Genomic DNA, 15,655 nt, shown 5'->3' on the forward strand with positions numbered 1-15,655 from the left:
GAAATGGACGCATAAGGCGATGAACCCAGTTCTCTGGCTCACATACTTAAAATGGACGACTCTTTGTTTTCCAGATATTTTCTTCAAGCCACAGAGACCTCTAAATGTTTTTTCAAAAGTGATTTTGTGGCTCATGGAAATTACTCAGCCTGATGGTAACCCAAATCTTTTTTTCTATTTCTTTTCTGTTTTCTTTCTATATGTGGTTGCAATGTATTGCAACCTGAGTATTTTTCTTACTTTCTAGTTAAGACTATATTGATGGGCACATAAATGTATATTTGAAAAGCATATTCCAATAACACCCTTAGTGTGACTCAAAGTTCTAATTGATTGAGAATGCTTACTGCTGCTTTATCTGGGTGGTTTTTCTTGTATCGACAGTCATTTAGGGGTTTTTAATGGGCTGCAGGGTGGCTTAGAGCTCTGGTTACACACTGTGTGCTAGGGTAACCTCACAACTGGACCAAGGGTCCTTATCATTCCATATCTCAACCCAGCCTCATTAATATCATCCTTGGGAGGTTAAAGAGCAGCAAGCAGGAAGTCACAGCTAAAAAATAGAATCATTCAAGCCTTCTTTGGGACTGATCCATAGACCAAACCAAGTGTCGTGGCTAAGCCCAGAATTGGTGCAGGTAAATCCATTCAAAGGAAACCTGGTGGAGGTAGGGGTGAGGATAAACAAATCAGAGACTTTACCATAGTCATCCCAACACTCACGTCAATAACCTAATATTCAAAAACAGCAACAAAAACTAACAACCAAGGAAACACTTCACTTCAAGAACCTTTCTTAGACTATCTGTTGCTGATGTACGTGTATACTAGTCCCAGAAGATTTTGATATGGTTTATAGTGAGTAAATATCCACTTAACTCTTAATGTTCTGTTGGGAGCTATCACTTGCCGTGTTCAAGGCAAAAATAATCAAGAAACTTTTAGAAGTGAAGGTCAGGTTGAGCTGTTCTCTAGAGCTGATGGACTGTCATGAGGACACTACAGGGTAAGCGGAGACTGTACTCTCATTTCCCTGCTGCTCAGACCCGAATAACCTCTCAGAAATCATATTAATTACAACACTGTTGGACCAATGGCTCAGACATATTCCAAGCTAGCCCTTACATCTTAAATTATTCCTTTTGTATTAATCTATGTATCACTATGAGGTTGTGGCTTACCGGTAATTTCTGGCATCTTTCTCCTTTTGTGGCTACATGGCTCTCCTTGACTCTGCCCACCCCCCCCCCCCCCGGTTAAAATTTTCTGCCTGGCTTTATTCTGCTGACCCATTGGCCCAAATAGCTTTATCCATCAACCAATAAAGGCAACACATATACAGAAGGACATCTTACATCACTGCAGATATATGGGCCATAAAAGAGAGTATAAATTCTAGTTCCAATGTCTATTTATTTAATAAAGTGCCATCTCAGATGAGGAAGCATGTGATGTATAGTTGTTTACTCAATCATATTTACCATCATCATCATTATTATGAATCAATTCAAGTTTCTTGAGACCCTGACACAGGCCTGGCATTAGTTTGGGTGCCAAAGAGGGGCCACCTGTATTAGCGACTTTTCTGTTCCTATGATACAACAAGGTGACAAAGGCAACTTAAAGAAGGAAGGGTTGCTTTGAGTTCTTGGTTCCAGAGGAATGAGAGCTGACCATGGTTGGCAGCAGGCATGGTAGCAGAAGTGGGATGCTGTGAGCTCACATCCTTGAAGGAAAGCACAAAACAGAAAGAGCAAATTATAACTGGAGGGAGGATTGTGATCACAAAGCCCACCCACGGTGACACACTTCTCCACCCACCTAAACTTTCTTAAACAGCCCTGCCCACTGGGGGTCCAAGAAACTCTTGGGGACAGTTCATTCACACCAGCACAGTATCAAACTTCTATCCCTGTTCTCTCTCTTAAAGCCTATATTTTAATAAGAAGAGATGTAAGATAACAAAATAATCTGAAATGTAAAATGTATTTAGGCAATGATAACCGCCGTGAGCACAACAGAACCGGGTGCTGTGCTAGAGAAAGGGTGGAAGCGTGAAAATGCTGTCACCAGAAAGGCCTCTGAGGAGCAAGTGTTTGAGGGAAAATGTCAGAATAATGAGAAGACACTGTGACCAGAGCAGAGAATTCTTGGCAGACACAGGACCAAGTGCAAAGGCCGTGAAGCAGGAACAAGTTTGGTCTGTTCCAGAAGCAAACTAACCCTGGATAACAAGCATACAGGCAGCAGAAAATCTGCAGCCAGAAAAGGACAATTGAGGTCTGTTTGTTTGTTTTTCAAGTCAGGGTTTCTCTGTATAACAGCCCTAGCTGTTCTGGAACTCACTTTGTAGACTAGGCTGGCCTTGAACTCTCGGAGATCCAACTGCCTCTGTCTCCCAAGTGCTAGAATTAAAAGCATGTGCCACCACGCTGGGCGGAGAGTGGTCTTTTATGCCTTGGTAAGGAGCTCAAATTTAGACTTCATTTCACATGTATGGGGCAGCCACTAGAAAGGCTCCTAGCAAAGGAATCCATTATGATGGGATCCGCAACTTTATAAAAGTTCTGAATGCTGGGGTGGAAAATGGGCAGTTCATTCTTTAGAAGGACAGAGCAAAGGCAGAGAAACCATACAGGAGATCATTATAGTATCCAACCCAGGACTATGCTGGCCTGTTGTAGTGGGAAAGCAGCGAGATAAACCTGCAGGATTTGCCAATTTGCTGAGCAAGGGATGAGGAAAAAAAGGAACCAAGGACTGACCAATATTGGGCCCGCCTAGCCCCTTACTAGACTTAGGGGATGAAGTAGAGATATAGGCAGGATCATTGCCTTTGTATGGAATCAATGCTTTATATTATTCTATAAATATGGCCTATTTAATAGTTGTGAAACTTATAGTTAATAGTTGTGAAGCTTTCTAATACTTATAAATATGATTTATTTAATAGTTGTGAAGCTTAGAAAAATAAAGTTAAGATTTAAAATTCATGGTTTTTAATGTAAGAAATCCAGATGGATAGAACTTAATGAAGAAATAATATCTGAGTAAAACCTAAAAGAAAACAGATACATATTTGGACATAAAATCTTTTATTAAACCCAATTACAAAATAACAAAGAAAATTAATAGATTCAACTATATAAACTTTGAAACTTTGATATGTCAAAAGTGCCATAAACAAGACTAGGATACAAACAAATCTCCTAGGGAATAAAGCTACAGCGTTTGCAAAGAAGACTCGATAAGCTTCACATTTAAAGACACACTGCAAGCCACGAAGAGGAAGATGAGCAGAGAGTAAACTTTTTAAGTGAAAAATACAAGGTAAAGGTAAAGAAAGACTTCACCCTTACTAGTATTTAATTCTGCACATGTTTACAATGGGTATCAGCTGAGGATAGTGGCGTATGCCTGTAATCCCAGCACTAGGGAATGAGGCAAAGAGTTGGAACATGGCACAGGCTACCCTGTGAGCCCCTGTCTTTAAAATAAAATAAAATAAAATATGAATTTTAAACTTTCAAGCTGATAAATGATTGAATGAACTGTAATAACTCATAATAGTATATTGCTCTATGGTTGTAAAATGCTAAATTAGTCTTTTAGGGTCTAGAGAAATGGCTCAGCAGCTAAGAGCACTTGCTTGCTCTCGCAGAAAACCCAGGTTCTGTTCCCAGCACCCACATGGTGATTAACTCGTGTGTGTAACTCCAGTTTCAGGGGAGCCAATGGCCTCTTCTAGCCTCAGCAAGCACTGAGGACAGATGGTGTACACACACAGAGAGAAAAAACACCCATACACAGAAAATAAAAGTAAAATAAATTTTAAAATAGTTTAAAGGACACTCTCCTTTTCATCTTACCACTTCACTCTGGAGGTTGGAATCACAGGTGCAATTATACATAAATATCTGCCTTATTGTTGTTAGTAGTAAAACTTTCCCACAGTAAGGAACTGCTTAAATAAATAATGGTCTATGCATTTGGTATATTACAGTACTGTTAGTTGAAAACACACTGCAAGAAAAAAAGAATAGCCCAACTTGACATATGGTAAGTTGTTCACAATATCTTTTATGGGCTAAAACGAGGTCATAAAGCAGCAAACTATGCAGCCACTTTTCATATGTTCATCGAGCAAACATGTCAGTCATGACATTCAGCCCATTGCTTACAACAATTTTATTTCAGAGATAAATTTGTGAATAGTTTTCCTTCTCATTTCTGTGTTTTCCAAAATTTTCACACTGTGCATGTTATATGGTTTTACATTACGAAGAAAAACTATACATATACACAAGGATGAAGGACTCTGAGGACAAAGAGGGCCAGCTGGAAGGCTGCAGAGAAAAGCAGAAACACAATGGTGCCCAGACGCTGGAAATAAAAAGGAGCTCCCTTTGAGCACAGGTGATTGGGCGGGGCCAGGATAGCACAGGTGATTGGGCGGGGCCAGGATCGGAGGAGACATTCTAGAAGCAGGAGCTGTAAACACCGCAGGTCCTGTTCCTTATCATCCAAAGGTCAGTCCACACTAGTAACCACACTCCAACACAAGTAATACGGGGCCCGGCCTTACCAGGACTCACACTTGGGCTGGGTCCAGGACACCTTTCTACCAAGGCCGGGTAGATCTCAAAGCCCCTGGTCTTTTTCATTCACCAAAGGCTTCCTCCACTATCTGGCCCTTTCTGCTTGAGAAGACACCATAGAAACATCACACAAACACTGTGCGTCTGGTGTCGTTGTCGGTCGTTCTGTTCATTCAGCACCCTGGTAGAGGACACCGCACGGCAACTTCTCGTCGTTCTCTTGAAAAATCATTAGGTCCCTTTATGTAAGCTCAAAAACTTAACACTTGAAAAACAATCTTTTTTTTCAAAATTACCAATCATTTTCTTACATACAAACAGAAAAGTACAAATAATACCGTCTATTAAGTGTGTACACGTATGTGAATAAAAACACTATTTTCACAACGTCTCTTATCTGCTAGTCTTTTGGGTTCCTTTTGAAACTGAAGGTACTGAGAAAAAGTAAACTTGCCACACCCAATTCAGTAGATGAAATCCTGGCTAGGAGAAGCGTCTGTGGGGCTTAATAATAATAATATAATAATAATAATAATAATAATAATAATAATAATAATAATAATAATAATACAAATAGGCGGTCCCAAGACCCACTAAGTCAGGTGGTCGGGCCAGGCAGTCACACTGGTGTTGCAAGCTGCCTGGGAGGCTCCTGCGCACCCTAAGGGTGTGAGAAAAAGAAAATGCCTTGGTGCAACGGTGCTGGCAAGGAATGGGGAAAGCCAAGACCAGGGAAAAGAAAATGAAGAAACATCAAACTGAAAGGCGAATTAACTCTTCAAAAACCAAAACGCAGAGTAATCGCTGCAGTCGTTTATCTGCAGCACAGGTGGCTGCCGAAAATCATGCGACCTGCCGCTCCTGACAAAGGTCCCCAACGTCAGCAGGACGGTGACCTAGAGCAGAACGGCGTACCTGCGGGCGCCTTGGAAGCCGGAGTAAACACTCCCAACATGCACTGAGGCGCTGGGCGTGGCTCAGGTTGCTCACACCCCTCTGCGATGGGCACCCGAGTAATAATTAACTGCGGCTGGGGCTGGCCAACCGTGCCGGGAGCAGCCCCGCGGGGCCAGCCATGCGCCCTCCGCCTCGCCGGCTTCAGCCCGGGAGCAGGTGAGTGAGAAGGACGCCGGGACACCCGCAAGCAGCTCCGCCTCCCCACGACAGCCTGGGACACTCGCCTACATCAGGCTCCGTGCAGCGAGATCACAGGAGTCTCCTCTGCCCGGCGTGATTTTTGCAGGTGAACTTGGAGGTGAGCGGGAAGTTGAGAGCGGGGCCCTTAGTGGAATCCATAGCCAGGAAGGGTAAATGGGTACGTGCATCAGAGCAACCCCAACCCTGGTGTGAGTTGGTCGTAAGTCAAATTTTTCTCAGAATACTCTTTTCCTGGACAAGGTAAGCTTGTGAGGAGAGTGGGGAAGAAGGTTTGGAATACCAGAGAGGCCACCCTGTCCTCTCCTTTCCCAAAGAACCAGCTCATTGACTTTACCTAAGCTGCAGGAGTACCCTACCCTAGCAAATTTCTAGACTCCCAGTGACACCGTTGCCTCAGCATTTCAAGTGTGTATTGAATGACCTCATCATAAGGGAAAGATCCTTTGACTTGAGGGTTCAGTTAAATATTCGTTTCCTCAAGGCAATGAAAGCGATTTGGGATATAATGAAGACCTTACCAAACAGTGATTAGAATGGCCTTAATTACATAGATGTCCGTCCGTGCCTTAGCATCGAGATTCTGAAGCCGGGGAGTCTTAGGATAGAGTTTTGTGTTTGTTACTTCTAGCCTGTCACTTCCAAAGTCAGGTCCCCTGTCTAAGCCTCAAAAGTCTGCCACGGATAAAACAAGCAGGATCCTGTCTGTCACATGGGGCTTAGGTGGGGATAAAGAGGTAGCAGGTATTCCACAAATGGCACCTTTTATTACCGCCCACAAGTCCACAGCTGTAAAATGGGTGGTGTGGGGAGGGGCAGCTGACCTGACTAGGCAGACAACACCAGACTCTGGGGACCCTAGAAGAGAACAACGCATCTCAGACCCAGCTGGAAACAGCGGGAAAGCATCAGCTAGCTCTCTGCAGTTCTGCGAAACCACCTCGCTTCTCATCACATCGAAGTATTTAATGTACCTGGCGGCCAAAAACCTACAGGTTCTTCATTTTTATTCTGTGAAACTCGAATTTATTTCTAGGGAAGCAGAACACCTGCAGTGAAAAAAACATTACTGTCTATCTCGTTCTGTAGAGCCCTGGCCTTTAAGTTCCACAAGAAAGACTGTGTTTGAACGATTTTCATCAAAGTGGACCATCTGGGCCATGCCCTTCTATGGTAACACATATTGAATGGTTTGCAATCAAATGATGGTGATCTTTTATGTTCTAACAATCTGATACCGGTGCAACTTAAATGCCAAGGAAGTGGCTTTATTTTATAAAGTATCCTGTAAAGGATACTTTTGGGGGCTCTTGCTGTTAGTTTTATGAATGTTGCTAAATGGTTTGCAGTGAATCTCGACAGAAAAATCATCATTGACTTAAATATTCTTTTTCATTATAGAATTTTAATCTCCCTGTGCACTTTTAATTAGATATTGACTGAAAAATTATGGATAAACTCTTAAAGCCAAGCTAACAGGAGTTCATTGTGCTGTTGACATTGACTAGTGCAGTTTAGCCTATAAAATAATCAAATTCACTTAGAGTAAATTAGAGTATTAACTAAACATTTTAACCTATTATATTGAATATAAATTGTTGAATATGATTTAAAGTATTTGATTTTTCTATTTCCTAGTAGCTCTATCAATATACAGAACAGTATCCCAATTAAAATAAATCTATTTGACTATATTTAATATTTTAATATTGAGATTAATTTCTGTAACCAAGTAAAAACTGTAAATCTTCTCAGTTAAGCTGTCTTGGAGTACAAATAATTTTATCTGCTATTCCTGAGGTGTAGAACACTTTATTATAAATTATAGAATGTTTTAATCAATCAGAGAGAAAAATAACCAGGGTGCTTAAGAAATAATGAACTTTTCTAATTATGTTCAACATACATAATATATAAAGCAAATAACATCATTAAGTGTTTTATCTTCAACTCTTATTTTAATTTCCTAAAATGAGTAATATAATTATTACTGAACAAGATGTTTAATGCTAATAGTCCATTTCCTTGTATAAATTCCCTGATTACAGTGTAGATGGATGATTCTGAGGCTAGCTGGGCCATGTAGTGGTTTGACTTTCAGCTTTTCACGAGTTCTCCCCACTGACTTTCAGGGTGTCTGCATCGTGTGCATTCCATCCAACAGTGAACGTGTGTTCCCCTTCTCCCACATTCTCGCTAGCATCCGTTGTCAGTGGTTTTTCTGATCTCAACCATTCTGACTAGAATACGAGGAAATCTCAAAGTAACTTAAGTTTTCATCTCCCTAGTTGCTAAGGATGCTGACTGCTTTTGTAATTTTGGTTGTGAGCCTAGCCTTTAACAGCTGAGCCATCCCTCCAGGCCAGCATGCTGACTACTTTTAAAGATGTATTTTAGCCATTTTCGTTTTGTCCTGTGAGAGCTCTCTGTGGAGGACTTGTACAGCTGGTTTTCCTCAACTTGATACAAACCTAGATCTATATGAAAAGAGGGAGTATCACTCAATTGAGGAATTGCCTCTGTCAGACTGGCCTGTAGGAGACTCTGTGGGAGCATTTTCTTCATTAATGATTGATGTGGGAAGGCTCCGCCCACTGTGGGTGGTCTATTAAGAAAACAAGCTGAACCAGCCCTAGGAAGCAGGCGAATGAGCACCACTTCTCCATGGTCTCTGCTTCAGTTCCTGCCTTGAGTTCCTGCCCTAACTTCCCTTAGTGATGGATTGGAAGCTGTAAGCTGAAATAAACCCTTTCCTCTTCAGTTTGCTTTGGTCATGGTGTTTACCACAGCAATAGGAAGCAAACGGACAAATTGGTAGCCTGTTTTTCAGTTGGGTTATTTTTTTCTTGACTCTTTGGGCTTTTTTTTTTTTAGTAGTTCTCTATATTCTGGATATTAATACTCTATCAAATGGGTAGCTTGCAAATAGAAGTGACACTAAATGCATTTAGCAGGTTGTGTTATGTGTACAGTGTGTGCACATGTCTAACAATAGCTAGAGAAGAACAGATCATGAATTTGAGAGAGTAGCTTGGGGAAAATTAGAGGAAGAGAGTGGATAGAAATGATGTAAATGCAATACTTATGTATGAAAATCTCAAAAAATATAAAACAAAGGAAAAATGGGTTTAGAAAATAAAAATGAAATATTCAAGTACTGAAAACAAAGCTTCTGATAAAGTACTTCTCAGTACTATCTTCTGTACTAAACTCTATGGTAGAGAACTATCCCTGTGCAAACGTTTATCTGTGTTTTTCAAAGCTGTCAACTATAGTGCTGTCATAGCAGTTGGTACCACAATTCTAGCAGCTGGACAGAGGGGTGTCTCCTATGGAAAGCAGTCAGGACTCTGTCGAAGGAAATGTTCATCATTACTCAGGGTCCAGTCGATGGAGGTTCAAAAGAGAAAGTGTTGATTTTTGTACAACCAGTAAGTGAACAGGAAAAGTCAGTCATGAACTTTGGGACAACTTTGGGATTTCCTTTTGGAGCCTCAGCTAGAGCAGAGAGTCCTTGAGCCCCACCACAGCAGCAGTGACCAACTAAGAGGAACAAGATGCCTGGAGTCCCCAGTTGATTGTAATGACACCAGTTTGCTTTCCCCTCTGAGCCCACTTTCCTCCTCTCCCCAAGGCACCCCAAGAAGAACAGAGTGCATTGCATAAGTGCCATGGAAATATGCAATAGATTTTAGACATCTCACATTTCCATTGGCATGTCATATGAATTGAGAGCCAGAGCTTACTCATTTGGAAGTACTCATTTGGAGGTCTAGAATTTGGTCTTCTGATCCATACACCGCTTAATATTCCCTTAAATTCGAGAGTTGAAATTAAGAATGTAAAACCAGGTGTAGTTACACACACCGAGAATCTCAGCTCTTAGGAGGTGGAGGAAGGAAGATAGAAGTTCCAAGACAACTGTCAATCATCTCTACAAACAAGGCACTGTAGAAAAGAAAAATATGGAGCCAAGCATTTCCTGGAAACCGGGTTTCTATGAACTCTTTTCCTTCTTTCAAAAACTGGATGGTGGCTTCTAGCTACATCTCATTCCCTAGCTGGAAGCTGATCTACTCTTCCCATCTCCAGGTTTTGAGAAACCACCTTTATTTTAGGGCCAAATACTTATCTGCACATCCTCACTGCTTCTCCATGCTAGAACAGTTTTCTCTGAAAAATAATGCCATGTTTATCATCCTTAAAGTAATCTTGCCTCATAATTAAAATACACACATGCCCTTTCCATGTGATATTTCTGGGTTTATTTTTGTTTCATTGTTACTTTTATTATGGCCACATGTATAACATAAGATAAGTTGCCTACATATGTTTTTTAAAGGTACATATACAATCAAAAGGAAAATCACCCACCCTCTTATAGCACTTAATTTTAATTATTAATACTTTAGTGTTTCCCTATAGGTTGAGTGTATTTAATATTTTATTGATTTTTACATGTACACTTCATATACTCACTCTAAATATTGAAAAATGAAGTGGTAATCATCCTGCTATGAAAAAATCTAGTCAACTTCAGGGGGGAAAAAGGAAAGAGAGCAGGTGAGTGGTTAGCAAGATGTGGGTAATTATTCACTATGAAAGTTCAAAAGCCATACAAGGCCTGAGGAGCTAGCGATGTTGTTTTGGTTTGGTTTTCTACTTGGCTTTTTTAAAGAACCTGACCCACTGGCTATACATTCCGATCCAGGCCACATTTCTGTGCCCTGCATGATAACAGGCCCAGGGAAGACACTCAAGAAATAGATGGTTGGATATTCAAAGGACTGAACCAAAATTTCCAGCTCTAACTAAGTAACCATTGAAGTCACCCACGGTTGGGCACTGAAAGATGTTTGAAATAACTAGTCTGTTTGCATTCGCTGGGGCTTGAATTCTCTTCCTCCTCTCCCCACCTTCCTCATTCTGGTAACTGGCAGATCCAGGCATGCTCACATCTAAGCAGGAATACAGAGCTGGGGGAAAGGGAACCCCAAAGGCCTCTTCTTTCTTTTCTCAGGTCCTAGGGCAGCCCACACACTGGAGCTGTCTGTCACCATCTCTGAGGGCTCCAAATCCATCTGCCAGCTTCTCTGGGCTTTTTCCATCCAGGCTCCCCTTAATTAAACCTGCGTGTTGTCTCCAGGGCTCTCTAAGACTTGATTGCCCTGTCAGATTTTCTGTCTCTTGAAATCCATCCTATGGGGCAAAATGGAAAAGCAAATAACCAAACTTATTAAACCAGTGCTCATATTCTATACCTAACTAAGTCAATCAACTCTCGCCCCTGGGCCTGGTGGTGACAGTGATTCACTGTCCAAGCAAAGTGCATGTTTGTAGCAACCATCTTCCTTCTCAAGCCCCACTGCATTGTCTTCCACTGAAGAACTGGCTGCCCAAGGTATGACCTCAGAAAGTTCTAGATGTTCAGTCCTTTCTTGTTTCCCTCCATCGTCTTTATCTCTGCCGCTTCTGACTCTATTACTTCCTTCCTGTGCTTTTGTGATAACCGATTCAGACCTTAAACCCATCAAGCCCTACCAACTTAGAAGATTTTCATCAGAGCTCTGTAGGGTTTGATTTGCTGAGTCATGGTGTACAGGTCTAGGAAAAGAGAAAGGAGAAAACTATTTGAATTTACAGGCCCACACTTTGCTTGCTCCGAGTAAACAAACCTCTGAGAGTTTACCAAATCATTCTCTTACATTTTAGTTGTTGGAATTCTCTGAACATTTTTAGGCAGTTTTCGGATCATACATGTTCAATATTATTTTTATTCAGTTATTTTTTCCTACCTTATGAGCACACTTTTTAAATCCTTATCCATTAAATTCTCTTCAACTGCCTTCTTTCCTAGGAGTCACCAGCCAGAGTCTTAGGAACCTGTCTGCAAAGTGCTTTAGCGCAGATCACAGTCGGGCAAACAGTGATCTCTTGGCCCTCCTAATTGTTTACCCTCTAAGATAATGGTATTTTAGATTTGTATGAAAACACAGAGAAGGAACTGATAGGAAAGCTACTGCAATAATTCTTCAGCCTAACGTTTTTCATTCTTACTTGGCTTTCAAGCGGAACTGCCATGATATTCTTCACTTCCAAATCTTCCCGTGAGAATTTGCCACCTATAGGTGGCGACTTCTGGGTCCTCACATTGTAAGAGTGGGCAAGGCAGCTCTCTAGATCCTGAATTCAGGTTGTATATTAGAAGCACGGTCCAAGAGTACTTACACGTGGATTTAGGTCTGCTTATGATGGGGGAAGACTAGGATGAAGACTTCGTTTGGGTGCCTGGTCGGACATATAGGAAAGAATTGTGGGGAAGGGAATACTGGAGCAGAGAGGAAGTGATGCTTCTCTCACATCCATGTTGCTCCTAAGATGGTTAGGCATCCTAATAGAATTTAGGTGGTAACAGATCTAGAAGTGAGCAGGAGCTAAGCGGATAGCAGATTCATTTGCTAGGAGATAGAGCTAGAGAAGTGAAGATGGGCTAGACTCTCCAACCGGCCAGTACTTAAAGACATAGAGCAGTGAGCAGAGCAGACGAAGACACTGAGAGCTGTGAGGGGGCAAGAAAGTGTAGGGCAAAGTCATTGTTGTTCCATCTGAGCCTAAGGAGAAAGTGTATCACACAGGGGAAGAGAAAACCCATCTCATCTAACGCTTCTTCCAGGCAAACAAAATGGACAGTTTGGCCAAGTGCTGATGATTTAAATGTGAAAGGAGAGGCTCAGGGCGGGGAGAATTACATAGATGGTAAATAACCCATAAATTGACCCAGGAGGGAAAAGGTAGTGTTTGGGTCACATCATCATCACAGGAGGATCTTGGTGTGGGACACCTGCAATGTGTTTTCGTAGGTTCTAAAAATGAAACAAATATATAAGCAAAACTCAGGGTTTAAATGCTAGACCAAGGTCTGTGTGACCAGACATCCAGATCAATCAAATCTTGGGAATGGGTGACTGAAGTTTGGTAGGCTCTCAGGCAAACTATGTCTTTGTTATAAGGCAGCCTAGCATGGAGAAGATCACAGCTAGGATTTTATCCCTTCTAGCATGAGTCTTCCATGACACAGACCTTGGGCAATGATGTGCCATCGAAGAGACATTCTCACATTGAACAAGGGCAGTAGAAAAGGAAATAAGACATAAATCAGTAATGACAACTTGGGAGGCAGAAACGCATGGCCAGAGTGGTGCAGATAACGCAGCCTGGGGAGACTTGAAAGGGGCCGTATGAGGGAGACACATCCGGACCTGAGGCGGAGATAACCTTGTGGTCAAACCAAATGATGAGGGGAGACTTGATGCTATGAAATTTCATTACACACGGCTTGTCACTGAAGGCACGCTCCGGGGCTGAGTATGTAAAGATAGGTTTGAGAACAAGTAAGGAAAATGTAAAGGTTGAGAGACGTAGGCTGTGGGTACTGAGAATGAAATCCGGGAAGGTGGGCACCAAGAAAGCAATGTGATGGTCAGAATGGTAGGAGCTGTAAAGTACCCAGTTTAAAGTCTGATGCAAGAAGTCTGCTGAGGTCAGCCAAGTGCTGGAAGGAAGAGGCCGCAGCAGGATTTCATGAGACTAGTAGAATACCTTTTAACCATCCTCCTTCTCCTCCTCCTCTTTCCCTCCTGGTATCCCAGAAAATTAGGACTTATAACATATTCCACTCTTCTTACCCTACCCAAGCAACCTGCTATGGAAGTAAAAAGAATCCCATATAGGTTCTTTTTATTCAGAAAATTGAGCTTTCCTTTCCAGCTTGTCTTTTCCAGGCTCAAAACAATAATAATTACGTGTGCATTTATATGAAATAGACCAAGCAGAAAATATGCTTAACATTTCTGATTAAGCCCTGATGCCATATATGTGAACTCGTAATAGAGGTGATCCTTGGTATCTGATCTCAGGCTCCAGAGCCTGCAGGATAGTTGGAGGCTATGACATTATTCTTAGTCAGCTCTCAAGCTGAGACTTGACTTCAGTGCCTGGAATCTGGTCCTCATCCAGTGTCCAGCCACTTTGGATCAGGTGGCTACAGTAGAAGGTCTGTGATCACTGGCAGAGATTTGAAACCTTCTCATACACCTATATGGTATGTTAGTCTGCGCCAGCCTCATAGGAACATAAACAAATACTCAGTTTAAATAAGAAAAACTAACTTAGGGGTGTCTCCCCGCAGCAGCATATTAATACTTTTCTAATGTTTTAGGGCATCTTCAGGTCATCTTGGAAAGGGGGAAAGGATGACAATGATGGATCCCCAGTACCATTCTTGGATCTTTGTCAATGAGAGGACATTCATAACCAGGTAATCATATACCTATATATATGGTCTGTTAGTCTGCTCGAGTCACTGGTAGAAATGCCATTCAGTCTTTTCTAAGCGTGACCTATGATCCACAAGATCAGTGCTGTGAGTGACTAAGTAAGATACTAGATAAGAAAATAAAATATCTTCCTAGAGACTGCTAAACCATACCCTGTCATGGAGGAGCCACTCATATTTTGTTTGCAGTTGTCTGATTTCATTGAAAATTCTGCTTCAGTTTTAACAATTCAAGCGTGTGTGAAGTCTGAGTTAAGAAGATCAAGCTCATGGATGATATTAATACACGCAGAGTCTGCTCTGTGGCCAGTAATCCCGTATTCAGTCTTTAGCTCTCTTTCTGCCTTTCTGCTTCTGAAACATTCCACTTTTCTTTTGACATGAGATTATATAAGATACAGCTAATATCCCTACCTAATTTCCAACACACAGTAAGTAGCATCCTCTCCTCTAATGTGCTGTGAACAATGGAAGTTTAAAAACTAGAAAGGTGAGAGCTGCCCCTATCCAGGCCAGGGCAGATCCTGGGAGAGAGAAAGTGGTAGTTCAGACTCAAGTGGTACCAAAACATGCCCCAAGCCATACAGGGGCTGAGATGAGCAGCGGATGTCACGTGAGAAATGCCAATGTTGTAGGACAGAGTAGCAAGGCAAGGGGGCACAGGTGCAGCCAAAAGCCACCACTATAAGGCTGAAATAGAAGAGAGGGCAGAAAACATGAGCAGGCAACTTAAAGGAAGCCGTCTCCTTTTTTGTTGCTTAAACAGTTGCCAGCTACTCAGTGTGGAAGGACTATAATGAGCACTGAGCACTCAGCAAAGAACCAAACGAAACCCTTACTTTCAAGGGACCGGGGCACAGTCAATATGAACATAAATACTGAAATAAATGAGCCATGCAAGTAAAGAGGAAAACATCTGGAGGTGGACAGGCATGGAGTTGCTAACTCAAGGAAGTATTCAAGGAAGCCCTTAGTGAAGATGTAGGATTGGAAGAAAAACCTTCAGCTAAGCGGATGTGAGCCTCCCTCCTCTGAATCAGGTGCACACTGACAGTATTGGAGCGGCCAGTGGAGAGGAACTGAAGTAGAGAGCTAACAAAGCTGATATAAGAGACCCACGGGGCCCAGAATGCATGGTGTTTCAGAGGCCATTGTGAGACTTGGCCTTTCCCACCAAATAAGGTGAGGAGCCATGGGAAGATAGTGTATACACAGGGACAGCATTGGTCTGGCTGTTGTTTGAGGAGCGCATTGGAGAAGGGCTTGTGTAGGGGCAGAGAAGCGATCATTCAAAGTGGAGATGATGGTGTCCTCAACCATGGCGGCAAGAAAGGCAGAGCAAGGGCTGGAGTAGACTGCCTAGCTGAGATGCCCGATGAGATTAGCAAAGCCCTCAAAGGAAAGGAAGCGCCAAAGACTTTATGCTGCTAGCTTGATCCATATTTCACATATTTATGTTGCTCCCACAGAATTAGAAAAGCTGAGATTTAAAATATGCATATTGAAAGAATAAAATTATCCAGATCAAACATTCAGGGAAAGTACCGTTTAATTGTAGCATATTTAT

At 42.0% G+C, this 15,655-nt stretch overlaps 1 protein-coding gene across 2 annotated transcripts in view; it reads left to right on the plus strand.

Annotated features, from left to right (window-relative positions):
• Positions 1-5,643: 5,643 nt before the first annotated feature.
• Rassf6 (Ras association domain family member 6) overlaps positions 5,644-15,655 on the plus strand; it is a 39,389-nt gene continuing 29,377 nt past the window's right edge. The window contains exons 1-2 of one of the 2 annotated variants that reach the window (XM_038320246.1): positions 5,644-5,853; positions 13,972-14,070. In XM_038320246.1, the coding sequence (XP_038176174.1) occupies positions 14,006-14,070 (65 nt within the window). In that variant the 5' untranslated portion in view covers positions 5,644-5,853; positions 13,972-14,005. The remainder of the gene's footprint in view (positions 5,854-13,971; positions 14,071-15,655) is intronic. The other variant, XM_038320254.1, reaches the window with a different exon arrangement.

This window comes from Arvicola amphibius, chromosome 1 (genome assembly GCF_903992535.2).
Source record: "Arvicola amphibius chromosome 1, mArvAmp1.2, whole genome shotgun sequence".
Lineage (NCBI taxonomy): Eukaryota > Metazoa > Chordata > Mammalia > Rodentia > Cricetidae > Arvicola > Arvicola amphibius.